Source organism: Tiliqua scincoides, chromosome 2, assembly GCF_035046505.1.
Source record: "Tiliqua scincoides isolate rTilSci1 chromosome 2, rTilSci1.hap2, whole genome shotgun sequence".
Taxonomy (NCBI): Eukaryota; Metazoa; Chordata; class Lepidosauria; order Squamata; family Scincidae; genus Tiliqua; species Tiliqua scincoides.
Genome location: NC_089822.1, coordinates 139,320,241 through 139,335,018, shown reverse-complemented (window position 1 = coordinate 139,335,018; position 14,778 = coordinate 139,320,241). Strand labels below are relative to the sequence as shown.

Genomic DNA, 14,778 nt, shown 5'->3' with positions numbered 1-14,778 from the left:
CTGCTGCGTGCTTCTCTCGCGCTTTCACTTCTCTTGTCCAACGCGGCGCGCCGTAGCGATTTCTCAAGATGGCGGCCACTACCGCCGCCGCGGCAGGCTGCGAAGCTCCGGTGCGCCTGCGGCTGCTGTTCGACTACCCGCCCCCGGGGAGCCCGGCCTGCGCGCTCTGCTGGCTGCTGCTGGAGCCCCGCCAGGTGCGGCTCGTCACGGACCTCATCAGCGTCATCCGCGAGAGGTTCGGCTTCAGCCGCCGCGCCAGGCTCAGCCTCTTCCTCCAGGGGGCGCTGCTGCCGCCCACCGAGAGCGCCCGGCTGGTGCGCGACAACGACTCCCTCCGGTGCGCCCCCGCCGCTGGGGGCGCGGGCTGGGGAGGGGAGGGGCTGGAGGTGGCGCGGGCTGGGGGAGGGGAGGGGCTGGGGGGCATGGGCTGGGGGAGGGGAGGGGCTGAGGCCCCCTAATGAAGGGCATCGACAGCCGTCTCCTGCGCATACTTTCCTGGGAGTAAGCCCCCCTGACTCTCATGGGACTTCTGAGTAGACAAGCACAGGATGGGGCTGTTAGAGCCCACGCCTATGTGTGTCTACTTGGAAGAAAGCCCCATTGTTGTCAGTGGGGCTTAATCGCAGGGAAGTGCGGATAGGGTTGTAGCCACTTAATCGAGATAGTGGCCACTGTCTAGGGTCCTGACCTGGGTGCCCCTGTGCTTCCCAACCAGTGGTACGGGTACCACCAGTGGTACTTGAGGTGGTGCCTGGTGGTGCTTGAGCAGGGTGACCAGATGGCCTCTTTTTTCTGGGACATGTCCTCTTTTTTTAGCCTCCTGTCCTGGAAAAGAACTCAAAAGTCTTCCTCTTCCCTGTGAGCAGGCAGCGCAGAGCCTTGTTGTAATTAATAAATTATATGTAATATGGTTTTAGATTTAATAGTGTTTAAATTAACCATATGAAATCCATATCTCTTGTTGGCATCCTTCAGTCTCGGAAGACTATGGTATCGCACTCTGAATAGTGTTCTGGAACAGAGTGTCCAGTGCGCGAAGCCTGGGTAAAGTAGATATGGAGGATAGACTGTTACCCATACAGCAAATACCCCCTCTCCACGTCGCTGAAAAGGTCCAATGGAAAGGCAGAAGCCAATACGGTTGGTTCCAGCGGCGTCGCAGGAGTTGCCAGAACGTGACTGTGTTCAGCCATGAACTGCCTCAGGGACTCCGGCTCCGGATTTTGCCTCGAGGTTGACTCCTGAAGCCTTTTCCATAACTGGATGTAGCCGCAAGGCAGCAGAGGTTTGGGATCAGAGTTTTCCTTCTCTCAGATGAGCTGCCTTCCCAGGCTAACGAGTCCCATCTACCTGGTATACAAGGGGAAATCCATATACAAGGGGTATTTAGCTTTTATTTTGTCATGGCTTACATTTTGGGGTGCCTTGTCCTTTTTTGTGGTTATGGCATCTGATCACACTGGACCCCTGCTGTCCAGCAGTGAGACCAGGAACACAGCACAATGAACAGCAGCAGGAGGCTTGGCAAGCAGAGCTCCAAAGCATGCTTTTCGGTACTCATTAAAGCCCTCCCATCCACCCTGTTGATCACATCACATCTGGCATCCCAACCCAGAAGTAACTTGCAATGTTATCATTGCCTGTTACTTCCAGTGCTACTTAGAATAGGTGGACTTTGTGCAGTGGTACAGTCGAGGACAAATGTTGAGAAGCACTGGTGTGTACGCTTATCCAAAGACCTGAATACAGGGTGACCAGATGTCATAACCACAAAAGAGGACAAGGCACCCCAAAATGTAGGACATCCAAGTGTAGGACATGACAAAATAAAATTTAAAAACATTTGTATATTGATTCCATGCTGTTGATTTAAATGCTATATTGCATATTATTAAATTTAATACTATATTATGTATAATTTATTAGTTACAAGAAGGCTATGCACTGCCTGGAGGGGTCCGCTCAGGGAAAAGGAGGACATTTCTTTTCCAGAGCACAAGGTTTAAAAAGAGGACATGTCCTGGAAAAGAGAGCATTTTATCTGCCTGACTAGTTTTTACACTGGATCAGAGACCTCGCTTTGTGCTTAGACTTGGTCTAAATGACATGCTTTCCTGAGCAAATGGTACTTCAAGAGATTTCTTTTAAATCATTTAGTTGTGTTATGTTATTCCCTTCCCTTTTCACCTCAATTCATCTATGGTTAAAATATGTGATGTTTTTGTAGCATTGAAATTGTATCAAGTAATGCAGATTTTGGCTTATAAACATCTGAAAGGAGCTTACATGCATGCAACTTGTATGTGGCTGTGCTGTAGTCTAGTCACACTTTTAGATATATGGAGGTTGGAAACTGGAGTAGCAGTGCTTTCCTGCTCCAGGTGAAAGACTTGCAAGTGCTCAGAACTTGTGGAGAGAAGTATTTTGCTTTTAGAACATTAATATGTACAGGAAGCTCTCAGTTAGCATGGTCTTAATTTGCCTGTTTTTGAAATAACACAATTTGTAAACTAATACCAGAAGACTAATTTCCCCTGGCAAGTTTTAGAATAATGCAGTTGACTGCTAATTAGTTGCTAACAAGCAACCATGTTAGATGCCAGCAGTTTTCTGTTTGACCGGGGGGGGGGGGGATCTCCACTAAAGTCAGAAGATTAAAAAAGAGAGAGAGAATATCCATTCACAAAGCTTCTGCTTACTGCTTTTATCTGTTTCCTTCCTGGTGTTTTTATTTTCATCATCCCTTTCTCAGCCATCGACATCAGTAGCTACTCCCAGTTGTATCCTTCTTTAACCTTCCCCCTATGCCATCTTGGGAAAGCAGAAGCTTTCCAGTCATCAGCACGAGTTTTCCATGACTTTTCTCCTAACCTATACCAGCTGCATCGATTTAATATATGTTCAGATTTCTGGGAACACAACCCCCTGCATAAGTGAAGAGCTGCCTGCACATAATGCCATTATCATAGTTCTCTCTTATGTGTTGCCTTGACAGAGTCAGGTTGGAAGAGGTTACTGAAGAGGACAGTTATGAGAAAACTGCTAATGGTTTCACTCGCCTATCAAAAAAAGAAAGAAAACGGCACCGGCAGAAGTTGGAGGCAGAGGAATCCAGTAGTGAGGATGAAGAGTACAGGAAAAGAAAGAAGAGTAAATGTACCATTGAGCATCTTTCAAATCGGGAAGAGAACATTCAGGAACTTAAGAAACTTAAGAAAAAGGAAAAAGTAGTAACTGAAAGAAATTGTACTGCAGATAATACGACTGCTGACAATACTTCTCATTCCAAGAAACTTAAAAAAAGAGCTGAGCAGGAAAAGGCAGAGAGAGCCAAACAGAAGCCAAAAGCACGAACACTGGACACAAAAACCAACAAACCTTTTCCTTCGGGTCTTGGCCAAAAATGCACAGCAAAAAACACAAAACCGCAGTCCAAAACAAAGACAGGTGAAACCTCTAGTGAATCTTCCACTTCATCATCTGACAGTGATGATAACACGACAGACATCAAACAGAAACTCCCACATAAAACTAAAGTGGCAACACTGGACACAAACAAATCACAACTGGAGTCTCGAACAAAATCTACTCCTGCTGGTAAACTTGCTGCTGAACCTAAAAATAGAAGCTCTTGTAAGGCACCAAATATTAGCAAGTCTGCGAGCCCATCTTCTAGTTCAGATTCTGATTCTAGTCCAGGAAAGGAAGAGGAGCAGCAAAGCAGTAACCTGAAAAAGAACCTGCCCCATAATAACCAAGGGACTGGGGCAAGTTGCATTTCAAAGAGCAAGCTTAAAACCTCCTCTTCAGAATCTGATAGTTCAGAATCAGATGCTTGCACTGTTAAGAAACCCAAGACAAACGCTGTACAGTCTGCAGCAGGAAATGGTGATAAACTGCCAAGTGACACTTCTGGGCCAACTACAAGCCCCAGCAACCCTGGAAGGGGTCGTGGGAGAGGAGAAAATGCGTTCTGGAGAGGACCAAGGGTGCGTGGGTGTCGTGGGATGGTCAGGGGGCGAGGAAGAGGGAGAGGAGAAGGTACTAACTTCTTCTATAATTACAATGGTGAACGTCAAAAGCAGCAGCAGTTAAATGAAGCAGCAACAAACACTTCAGTTATTATCCAGGTGAGTGACAGTGAGTACTACTTGCTTTTGTCTTCTGTGATATTTCATATATTTGGTGCCTGGACATTGTTCAATAAGAATAAATCACAGCATTAAAGGAATAGTTGTTAACAAAACCTGTAGCTACAGGTAGTTGAAACTTTCTTCCATCGTATGCTGTATTACAGGCATGTCCCCTTATCCCTCCAGGGCTTCTCCAGGCCTCCTGATGCCTTCTAAAACATAAGAACAGCCCCACTGGATCAGGCCATAGGCCCATCTAGTCCAGCTAATAATAACAATAACTTTATTTTTACCCCGCCTTTCTCCCCAAAGGGACTCAAGGTGGCTTACAACAGGTTAAAACAGATTAAAAACATAGTTTAAAACAGATAAAAGCATATTAACACATATCATTAAAAAAGTCACTTCTAGTTTCTCCATGAAACCGGAAATACTGTTTTCAGCTGCCAAGCTCCATCTGAGCCTGGCAGAGACCATGGACAGAAGTTCAGAAGCCCCTCTGGAGGTGAGGGTAGCAAGCTCCCCTCGCCTGCAGAGGGGTGTGCTGTGGGCCCCTGGACATGATCCGGGCGTGAAAACTTCTGGCTGCATGGTGGAATGGTAAGGTTTCACCACCACTGCACTGCACCCAGAATAATTATTCAGGCGTAACTCAATTTGGCGACCCTGATCTATAGCAAGCCAAATGCTCCCACCACATTTGTTCCAGTTTAGCACACAACTCTCATAAGGTTAATAATAATCTTTAAAATTACAATATTCACCCAAGAAAGTGAAGAATCACTTTGGCAGGACCACACTGGTACTCGGAGACAACCTACTACAAGACAGGTTCCATAGGGAAAATGATAGGACACTGCTTGTGGTCACCAACATCTCCCAGCTAAAACCATTCTAACACATTACCAATGACTTACAACTTGCATTTTTGTTCCTTATATGAATTTTAAAATTCTTTTTTTTTTTTTGCTATGTGAATATTTTTTATTGGGTTTGTTAATCTTTACTCATAAAGTCTTATTGTTCCACAGAATTCACCAGAGGCTCCAAAGAAGGACTATAGCACACTTCCTCTATTAGCTGCCCCTCCACAAGTAGGAGAGAGAATTGCTTTTAAGGTATAAAATATTAAAACACTTTTGTGTTATGTTTCAGCTACACAACTATACCAGAATATGAAACTCTAATACCGTTGGCAGGAAATTGTTGGGTGGAGTTAAACTATGTTAGTTTTTTTCATTGAGAGGAATGCAAGTTAAAATAAACATATGATATTACCTTAGTTCTAGCACTAACCTTTTGAGTTTGTGATGCTGTTAATTAAAGAAATTGTGATTCTTCAAAGAGAGCATGCTTACTTGGGTAGATTAAGTTGGGGTTTTTCTGTCCATCAGCTTTGTTTAAACAAAAGGATATGTGCATATAATATAATGATTGAAAGAAACTAGGAAGAAGCCTTCACAAATACTCAGGCACATTACTTAAATATGTGCATATCAAATTGGATAATGAAAAGCTTTAGCAAGACCATCACTTGCTAAAAAAAAAAATTAGGTTTCCTAAACCAAGAACAGATGGGAGGGACAAGAAGGTTGATGCTTTTGACATCATTTCTTACATGGTCCAAATTCAGTTTTAAAACTGCTTAAGTCAGTGGCTCCTAAGTGGGCAGGTAATGCCCTGTGAGAAAAGATCCTGGAGAGGGAGGCAGGAAGAGATACCACCTTCCTGTGCAAACACACATAATTTAAGTACTCCAGCTCATGGAACACTGTCTCTGGCCCCTTAAGGGGTGGAAGAAGGGGAGAAGCAGCAATGTGATCGCCTGGATTGTGTTACTAATGGGGGGTTGGGGGGTGCTTTTACTTATAGGGCTGCTGCAATGTCTAAGAGTGGTGGGGAGCCCCACACAGTCCTGCGTAGGACTTGTCAAGTCTTAGAATGTTGGAAAAAATTGATCGCACACTCCTTCTGGTTTGTGATTGCAACTAGGAAGTGGTTTGCGGTGACTTATTTCAACATTCTAAGACTCGGGAGCCCTGTGAAGGGCTACATGGGGCTTCCTGCAACTTCTGAATAGTGTAGCAGCCCTCTGTAAGTAAAAGCACCCCCTTTCGTCCCTGTTAGCAACATGATCCTGGGGATTGTGTCACTGCCCTCGCCCCCTCCCCCACAAAGTCTTACCTTGGGAGTTCTACTCATGAGAAGTTTGAGAACCCCTGACAAGCAATTATAACCAACAGCTCTTGAGGATTAGGTGGATCTTGTGTGAAGTCAGAAGATTGGGCCACCTTGCCCAATACTGTCTACTGGCATTAGCCACAGTTCTTATGGTTCTCTAGCTGTTTCACCTGAGTTACTTTAACACAGGATGCTACAAGAGTGGTGGGATCTTACTGCATGCAAAGGTAAACCATAGCCCCTCTCCTGCCACCTGGGTCAGCTAAGATCCTTTAAGAATAATTAATTGGTCTATATATGTATGATCTTTTTTCATATGGATATTTTGAAGTTCCTTGTTCTCCCTTTTACACTATGCTCTCTGGGTTCAGTTATCTGCCCCGATTCAATTTTGTGTCCTTAATGGGTGGGTTTTACATCAGAATAATTTCTTGAAAAGTAGTTAAGACAGATTGAACATGGTACATTCCAGAAGCTGTCTACCCAGAATGTTGGTTACTCAGTAAATCTCAATGGAGGGATAGGGCATAGTTGAAAAATGTAATCTACTGAGATCACACAAGCATGTCTCATACCTTACTTCTTATCTTTGAACAGCTTCTGGAACTAACTGAAAATTACACTCCTGAAGTATCCGATTACAAGGTATTACTATTTACTACTTAAAGTATATTTTGATATGACTATATCATCAATAAAAGTGTTTTATTTTAGTATTTAAGTTCCTCAGTACTTTTGTTCTGAAAGCTAATGTGATATAGTGATTAGAAGACTTGGACATGAGCCAAGAGGATTCCAGTTGAAATCTCACTTCAGTCTAGAATTTGCTGAGCAACTATGTACAGTATTTAGCCTCACCTCCTCCAGTCCATAATCTAGCAATGAAATGCTTATCGGGCATGATAAGATGATGTGGAAGATAGTTCTGTTCTGTCTGGAATCAGAGCCATCCCAGACAAAGACTTATAATTCTAGAAATGAGTTGGGCAGTTGGTTATATTCTCTGAACCTTGAGGTGGCCTTCTCTTGTTTCTCTGCTTTGTGCCTTCCTTGTTGGTCTGTCTAAAAAGCAAAAACCTCAACATGATTGATCTTGGAAAAATCCCTTGGTTGGCCTGAAGAACCTATGCTTAATTATAGCTAAGTATTTACTTCCCTCTGTGGTAACGGATATGTTGAATGTGGACTACACCTGCTGCCTTTCTCTGGTGATCCTGCTATTGACAACAGACTTGCCCCATCATACTAGAGTGTGACTAAATGTTAGAACAGGGGTGTCAAACTTGTTTCATACCAAGGGCCGAATAGCATTCATGATGCTTGCTGAGGGCTGGAAGTGATGTCATTAGGCAGGAATTGATGTCATTAAACAGGTCATAATCAAAAATAAGCACTTTTTTCTTACTTAGGAACTCATTTGCTGCAAAAAAAAAAAAAGAGAAAATACACAAATCTTGATCATATTTCAAGATATGAGAGAGTCCAATTTTCACTTGGGCTGCCCTTTCAGCAGTAACGCCACAGCACTGCTCAGCAGACGAGAGCCTGAGAGCCAGAAAGCTTCTGCAGGCCATATCCGGCCCCCGTGCCTTATGTTTGACACCCCTGTGTTAGAAACTAGAAACGCACAAACAGTATTGAAAAAAGTATCAGATTTGCTGTAGCAGAAACACTTGTCCCAGTAACAGCCACTTTTAACCCTGTGTCCCCTCTCCTTTTTCTAAGGAAGGAAAAATTGTCAATTGGAATCCCACCAACAAACAACTAGAACTTGAAATTCTTTCTTTTTCATCAGGTAAGCATTATGCAGAGTTGAACATGAAAATATGAGCACATCATTCCTTTAAATCTAACTATTTCTTACCAGTTTTATTCTGGCTTTTGTTGCACATTAACTACGGGGGGCCACATCCGTGAATTCACTTATTCACGGATCGGGTGCAGAGCGCCCCCAGTGCACACACTCCCTCCAGTGGCAAGGGGAGCTCAGTTTGCCTCGCCTTCAGAGGAGCCTCTGAGCTTAGCAAAGACGAGGATCTCCATCCCCGGTCTCTGCCAAGCTCAAACTGAGCTCTGTGATTAAAAAAAAAAAGTGACTTGTGGTCCAGCAGAGAAACCAGAAGTGACTTTTAAATGACTTATAAGGCATCGGGAGGCCTGGGGAAGCCCTCCAGGGTGTTCGCTCATATCCACAGTTTCAGCTACCCATGGGGGATTCCAGAATCGAACCCCTGTGGATAAGGGGGCATGCCTGTATATGGACTTCAATCTTGCAACTCCCAGGGGCATTATGAGTACCAAAGCCTTCTGTGATGTATTTTAACAGTGTTTTTATTGTTTTGTTGTGGGTGTTTTAGTGGCAAAAGAGCCAGGGAAATTTGATCTGGTTTACCAGTCTGCAGATGGAGCTGAAACAATCGAGTATGCAGTCTCTCAGGAAAGAAAGGTATGGTGGCACTTTGCAGCAGTTTCCTTTTCAAAATCTTCTGACAACTTATTACCACCTGTTTTCATAGGGGGTAACAGGCAGCCCAGTCCTGAGCTGTCCAGAGCGCAGGGCTCCCCCAGTGCCAAAATGGCTGCTACAGCATCCAACACACCCTGGCCAGCCACTGCCACCTCCTAGGGAGAAGGGGACTTTCATCCTTTTCCTGCCGAGTAAGGGAAGTAGCCCCCCAATGGGGCTACTCAGTTCTGCAGTGGCTCTTGAGCTGGTGCAGAATAGAAGAGTCTTGTGTTGGGCTGTGTAGCCCGACATAGGGCTCAGGATCATCCCGTTCCACTCCCTCCCTATGCCATGCCTCCTCCCCTGGACCTGTGTTGAGCCAGACTCAATTTTTCCTAAGTGAAACCAGAAGCTATGTTTTTTTCACCATATTAGGCATTCTGAGGCTCGGGAAGCTCTCAGGCACTCCCCTGGGCCTCAGAATACCTTATATGGCAAAAAAGTAAATTCTGGTTTCCCTCAGGAAACTGGAAGTTGCATTTTTTTTTGCCTCCCTGGGCCATTCTAAAGCCGGCAGAGGCAGTGGGTGGATGCGCCATGTCTCTGCGTGCTTCAGAAAATCCTTCTGAAATCCTACCCTTTGAAGATGAAGGGGGCTGAAAATCGCAGGTTTGATTATCCGTTATTTATACCGAGGCCCCATCTGTATCTCTCTCCCCTCCTCAGAGGCCACAGAACTGTTGCCCTGTAATAGAGGAGAAGCCCTTGAGGCATATTCTCCATGTCTTTCCTTCTTTCCTTCTTTCCTTCTTAAGTTTCATATATACATGGACAGTGAGAAAGACAGATCATTTTTCATTAACTGAGACCCCCACCACCTTTTTTGTTGTAAGGTGTTTGTCAGTTGAAGGGCAGTGTACAAACTCTTTAAATGCTAAAACTATTGTTATATAGATGTATATCCTTTGAGTTACAAAATATTATTTAAAATGTTTAATCTATTCCCCTCAGTTTGTTAAACAGCAACTAGAGTTGCTTTTCATATTAGCTTTATACCGACTTAGAATGCAGTTTTTCCCCCTTTTCTCTTTATCTGTAGTGTACCACAGAGAGAAACAAAGAAAGGCTTATTTGCCTTCCTCCTTTGTATTATACTGTACAATGCTCTTATTCAGTTGTTCTCTCTTGGAGAAATGTGTGTTTTGATAAATGTTTTTCTAGTATCAGAAAAGTGTAGTGGAGGTGAAATTGCATGTACTTCTTTTACTGTACCCACGTTGACTCTTAACACTTTTTTCCTCCCTTTAGATAATGGAAACCTGGGATGCATTGATTGAGCCAAGACTAATAGTTGATCCTCCTAATATTGAATCAAGTACTGAAAATGGAAATCTGTAGAATGTGAATTTGAATTGTCCTGTATGTAAATAATTTGAAGAGCTTTTGGTTCTGAAGACAGTACGGTATATGCATATGGTTTTTTAGTAAAGGATTTTTAAACTGAAATGAGTCCTAAGGAAATACATGTACATACTTTAAAATATTAATTTGTTTAATGTCTATTTTAAAACCACTCTTCTTATTTGACACTGAAAGAGCTTAAAAGGGTTTGGGAATATTAGAAGCTGCTTTACACTGTATGAGATCATTGGTTCATCTTTTTCTCAGAGCTACTTGGAAATGGCAAGGATTGAACCAAGGGCCTCCTGTGTAAGTACCACTGAGCAATGGCCTTTCCTGTCTCCTGCCATATAAATATAGTTACACATCTGGATATTTGAAATACAACTGTTTTTTTCTGGGTATTTTTCCGTTAACTGCAGTGGGAGGCACATTATACCTCTAATATGTATTACAAATTCAGTGAACTACTGAGTACAGTGTACTCTTTTAACATTCCAACTTACTTCACTGTTGCAGGACTATACAAGTATTTTAGTTGGAATGTGTGGGGCCATATTATAGGTTTTATATAGAGAACTTCTACCGGTTTTACACATGTTATGCTGCTCTTGTGGTGAAACCTTGATACAATTCGCATGTTAACTTCTAAAGGGTGGCTGCCTTGTCAGAGCTACATCTACATGCTCAGACTTTATGTTATTGGGCTCACATACATTGGATCAACACCTGACTTACTGGGGCTAACGCCAAAATGAGTGAATGGGCAACCAAATGGCAAATTTGGTTCTATGCATATTGAGTCAAAAAATCCCACACATACTGATGCATCTGAGCTCTCAGTGATAAACCAGGGAAGAGATCGAGGGATTGTGGTGAATAGCTCAATGAAAATGTTGACCCTGGGGGCAGCAACTGTGAAGAAGTCAAATTTCATGCTAGGGTTCATTGGGAAAGGGCCTATGAATAAGCCAGCTAAAATTATACCCCTATCTAAACATATGGTGTGGTTGCATTTGGAATACTGCATACAGTTTTGATCACTACACCTCAAAGTGGATACCGTAGAGCTGGAAAATGCAAAAGAACAGCAAAATGAGCAGAGCACTGGAGCACCTGTCTTATGAAGAAAGGCTGTACTGTTTAGAACTTTTAAACTTTGAAACAAGTCATTAAGGGAGGATATGCTTGACATTTAACACTCCCTGGGTTTTTTAAAGCAATCCCCTCTGTTGCTACCACACCTGTGTGTGTGTGAGAGAGAGCGAGAGTGTGCGCCCGTGCAAGCGCATGTTGCCACCTTGCTGCATGTGTTCTGGTTACACAGGGTTTTCTGCCCCCCTCTTCAGCCTCTTTGCTGGCTCAGGGGCTCCAGGAATGTTACTGTTCCTTGAAAGGGGAACCAGGGCTCCAGGGCTATTCCCTGCCTGGGTGAGGCAGAGCCTTTTTGCAGTGTTTTGGGCTGCCTGGAAAGCCTGGAGCCAGCACAGAGCAAAGGAGGCAAAGGTGTGTGTGACTCAGTACCCCCACCCCATGAGACAAATTGGCAGATTAAAAAATCCATGGATAAATAGGCTGCACCTGTACTTGAATCAGGGGTCATCCAGTGAAAAGGAACTGGTGGAGCATTCAGGTCAACTCATAGTTAAGTCTGTAGAATGTGTTACCCCCAAGATGTGGTTGTGGCTATTAGCTTAGATGGTTTTAAAAGAGGACTTCAGAAATTCATGGAAGACTGGACAATAGGCTACACATCATGATGACCACATGCTACCTCCAGGTTCAGGAGGTTCAACTGAGTACCAGTTTCAGCAGAGCAATGGATCCCTTTCTTGTGTGGGCTTTCCAGAGGCAGCTAGTGGACTACTTGGAACAGAATACTGGACTAGAAGAGTAGAGATTCTCCAATAGGAATTATCTTACACTCCAGTAGAGATTCTTATTTTGCTTCTTAAACTCAGCAACTGTATATCAATGATTCTATTTTTGAAATGTGTAAGGTCCGAAAATACAACTCGCCTGATAACCATGCAAAACAGAAGCGTGTGGTGGTGTGACTCAAGTTCAACGTTTTTTAAAAGGAATGTTTGCACCACTGAAGACAAAGAGTCTTGTGACATCTTAAAAGCTGATACATAAATGTTTGTTTTTATATGCCACAACATGTTTTGTTGGTAAGGTGCTCTGGTGCTTTTGCTGCAATGATGTCTTTAGCTCTATTGATCTGAGCAAGCCTACAGCCTTCATAAAGACCTTACCATGTTTGTGCACTAGCAACAAGAAATCAATAGAATTGGCTCCACATAAAACTCTTATCAAAGAGTTTTAATAGCTCATTCACACAGTGTGAAGCTGTACATTTGGATGCATGGGGAGGCATCCAGTTCTGGATCCTATCCCCGCATGACTTTTCAGACCTTCATGAAATATTTGCTTCTGATATGGTAAATGTCTTTCACATATTGAACCTTCTTTCTCTTGCCTCCTGATCAGGCTGGATCACCCATAGATGTCTATTTACTGTAGAAGGTAAATGTTGCACTACTGTTGGCAACTAATAATTGTTGGCATACATTTATGAAAGCATGCTTAAGCTAAACATCATCATCTGGAAAAACACTTGTGCGGTTCTCACCATTCCTTGATGGTACAGGAGCTCCAAGGGCCTGATGGAGGGGATAGTTCATACACATCCTAAGACACAGCTGTAGCAAGTTGCTCACTCATTTAGAAACTGCTTTCATAGGAACACATTGGAAAACATAGGGAGGTCTGGACTTGGGAGCATTGTGGCTGTGGCCATAAGCTAAATACCTGAACAATATTTGGTCTGCTCACACTGAAAATGCCCAGTGAAAATCTAGAGCATGATAATGTTTGATTAAATGACTCCGCTTCTTAAACCCTTATGCCTCAGTTTGCAATTCCCTGCTGCATGTGTCAGCAAGGATAGGCTATAAATCGGTTGCAGCACAGTACTATGAATCTTGATGCTGTGTGCTGAGCCAACTGTGTCCAAAGCAGAAACTGCCCAAATGTAAGGTTGCCTCACTTATGAAAGTGTCACTGTGAAAGCAGTGGGGATCCTTGTCTGAGAAAACAGCTATAGGATTAAAACTGTGAGGGTGTAAGCCTTCTAAGAACACTTCCTGGAAAGCAGGTCCCATTGATTGGGGTCGGATTTACTTCTGGAGCAAATGCTTCTCAATTTTTTTGCACAACCAACAAAGATGGGTTGGTCCATCAGAAATAAACCATGAGCTTAGGCTGCAATGCTAAACACACTTTCCTGGAAGTAAACCTCATTGAATATAATGGGATTTACTTCTGAGTAGACAGGCATAGGACTGGGCTGCAAAACTGCAATCCTAAACACACTTCCTAGAAAGTAGGTCCCCTTGTTCTGGGTGGGATTTACTTTTGGATCAACAAAGATGGGTTGGCCCCATCAGAAATAATCCCACAGTCACAATCTAACAATAGTATTATTAGGACTAGCCAAAATGACATAGTTCTTAAGCAGCAAGCTTTAAAACTCTCCCAATTCCTCATCAGGCTGAATGCTTAGCAAGCAAAGCAAATAAATGCATAATGGACCCCCAAACACCTGCAGTTTATAACAAAATATGGAGGGCACAGTGGCATAGCTAGGTCATTTGACATCCAGGGCCCATAAATTTTTGTCACCCCCATAAATTAATTTTTCACATTTTTATACCACCCTTCCTCTAAGGAGCCCAGCATGGTGTGCATGGTTCCTCCCCTTATTTTGTCCTCACAACAACCCTGTGAGGTACTAAGATTGGAGACAGTACAGGTCCAGCCTATTTATACACGGATTTGACTCAACATGAATGGCCCCTGCAAATGAGAAGGAATGTGCTGATCCCTGGAGAAGGTGAAAAATGCATCCCTTTAAAATAAGTTAAAAAAAACTGAACAGTCCTTTAACAATAGCCTCCTTACTGAGAGGGGGGGGCAGCTGGCTGACAATCCATCAATCCTTCTCCAGCGGACCCCTCCCTTCCCCCTGAGCATGTGAAAGAAAGGTGATCACTTTGCATTGGTGAAGGGCGGGCGGAGTGTAAGCTCTCAGCTTTTTGTAAGCTCTTGGAGGAGGACTGATTGATGGATTGTTGTCTTAATGACTCTAAACATCACAAAGGTCAGCAAGGCTGTTTTTAAATCACAAAGAAACTTTGTTTTTTAAATTGATTTGCTATAGTGCATTTTTTTGCCATCCACATGAGTGCTTGGAAGGAACCCACATGAATAATTAGTCTCAACCTGTAATAGTCATGACATGAAATGAATAATAATAATGGCCAGAAAATAAATACAGTGAGTATTTATCCACAAGCAATAGATGAAATTCTGCATATAATGTATATAATGTTAGTATTATTCCTAAAAGCCACAATTTCCATCACTAGGGTGTCACCCTCCCCCCAAGAGGATGTCTCATTGGTCCATTTTGACTTAAGGCAGTGGTTCGCAAACTTTTAGCACCAGGACCCACTTTTTAGAATGACAATTTGTCCAGGACCCACCAGTAGTGATGTGATGGCTGAAAGTGACATCATCAAGCAAATTAAAATAATTATAAATAAATTAAAG

The 14,778-nt window shown here is 43.2% G+C and overlaps 1 protein-coding gene across 2 annotated transcripts; it reads left to right on the top strand.

Moving 5' to 3' along the window:
- The first annotated feature begins 61 nt into the window (after nt 1-61).
- On the top strand, nt 62-10,307 carry COIL (coilin). 2 transcript variants are annotated; one of them, XM_066616871.1, is made up of 7 exons: nt 62-235; nt 2,996-4,130; nt 5,165-5,251; nt 6,912-6,959; nt 8,040-8,109; nt 8,672-8,760; nt 10,069-10,307. In XM_066616871.1, the coding sequence occupies exons 1-7, from the start codon at nt 69-71 to the stop codon at nt 10,156-10,158; spliced, it is 1,686 nt and encodes a 561-aa protein (XP_066472968.1). In that variant the 5' UTR covers nt 62-68; the 3' UTR covers nt 10,159-10,307. The 2 variants fall into 2 exon arrangements, with proteins under 2 accessions (XP_066472968.1, XP_066472967.1); XM_066616870.1 differs by having other exon boundaries at nt 62-337.
- Nucleotides 10,308-14,778: the final 4,471 nt, after the last annotated feature.

Excerpts from the sequence above, each read along its gene's own strand:
- COIL (XM_066616870.1), top strand. The coding sequence starts at position 69 with ATGGCGGCCACTACCGCCGCCGCGGCAGGCTGCGAAGCTCCGGTGCGC. Across the intron at positions 338-2,995 it reads CGCGACAACGACTCCCTCCG|AGTCAGGTTGGAAGAGGTTA; the intron begins GTGCGCCCCCGC and ends TTGCCTTGACAG. Across the intron at positions 8,110-8,671 it reads AATTCTTTCTTTTTCATCAG|TGGCAAAAGAGCCAGGGAAA; the intron begins GTAAGCATTATG and ends TGGGTGTTTTAG.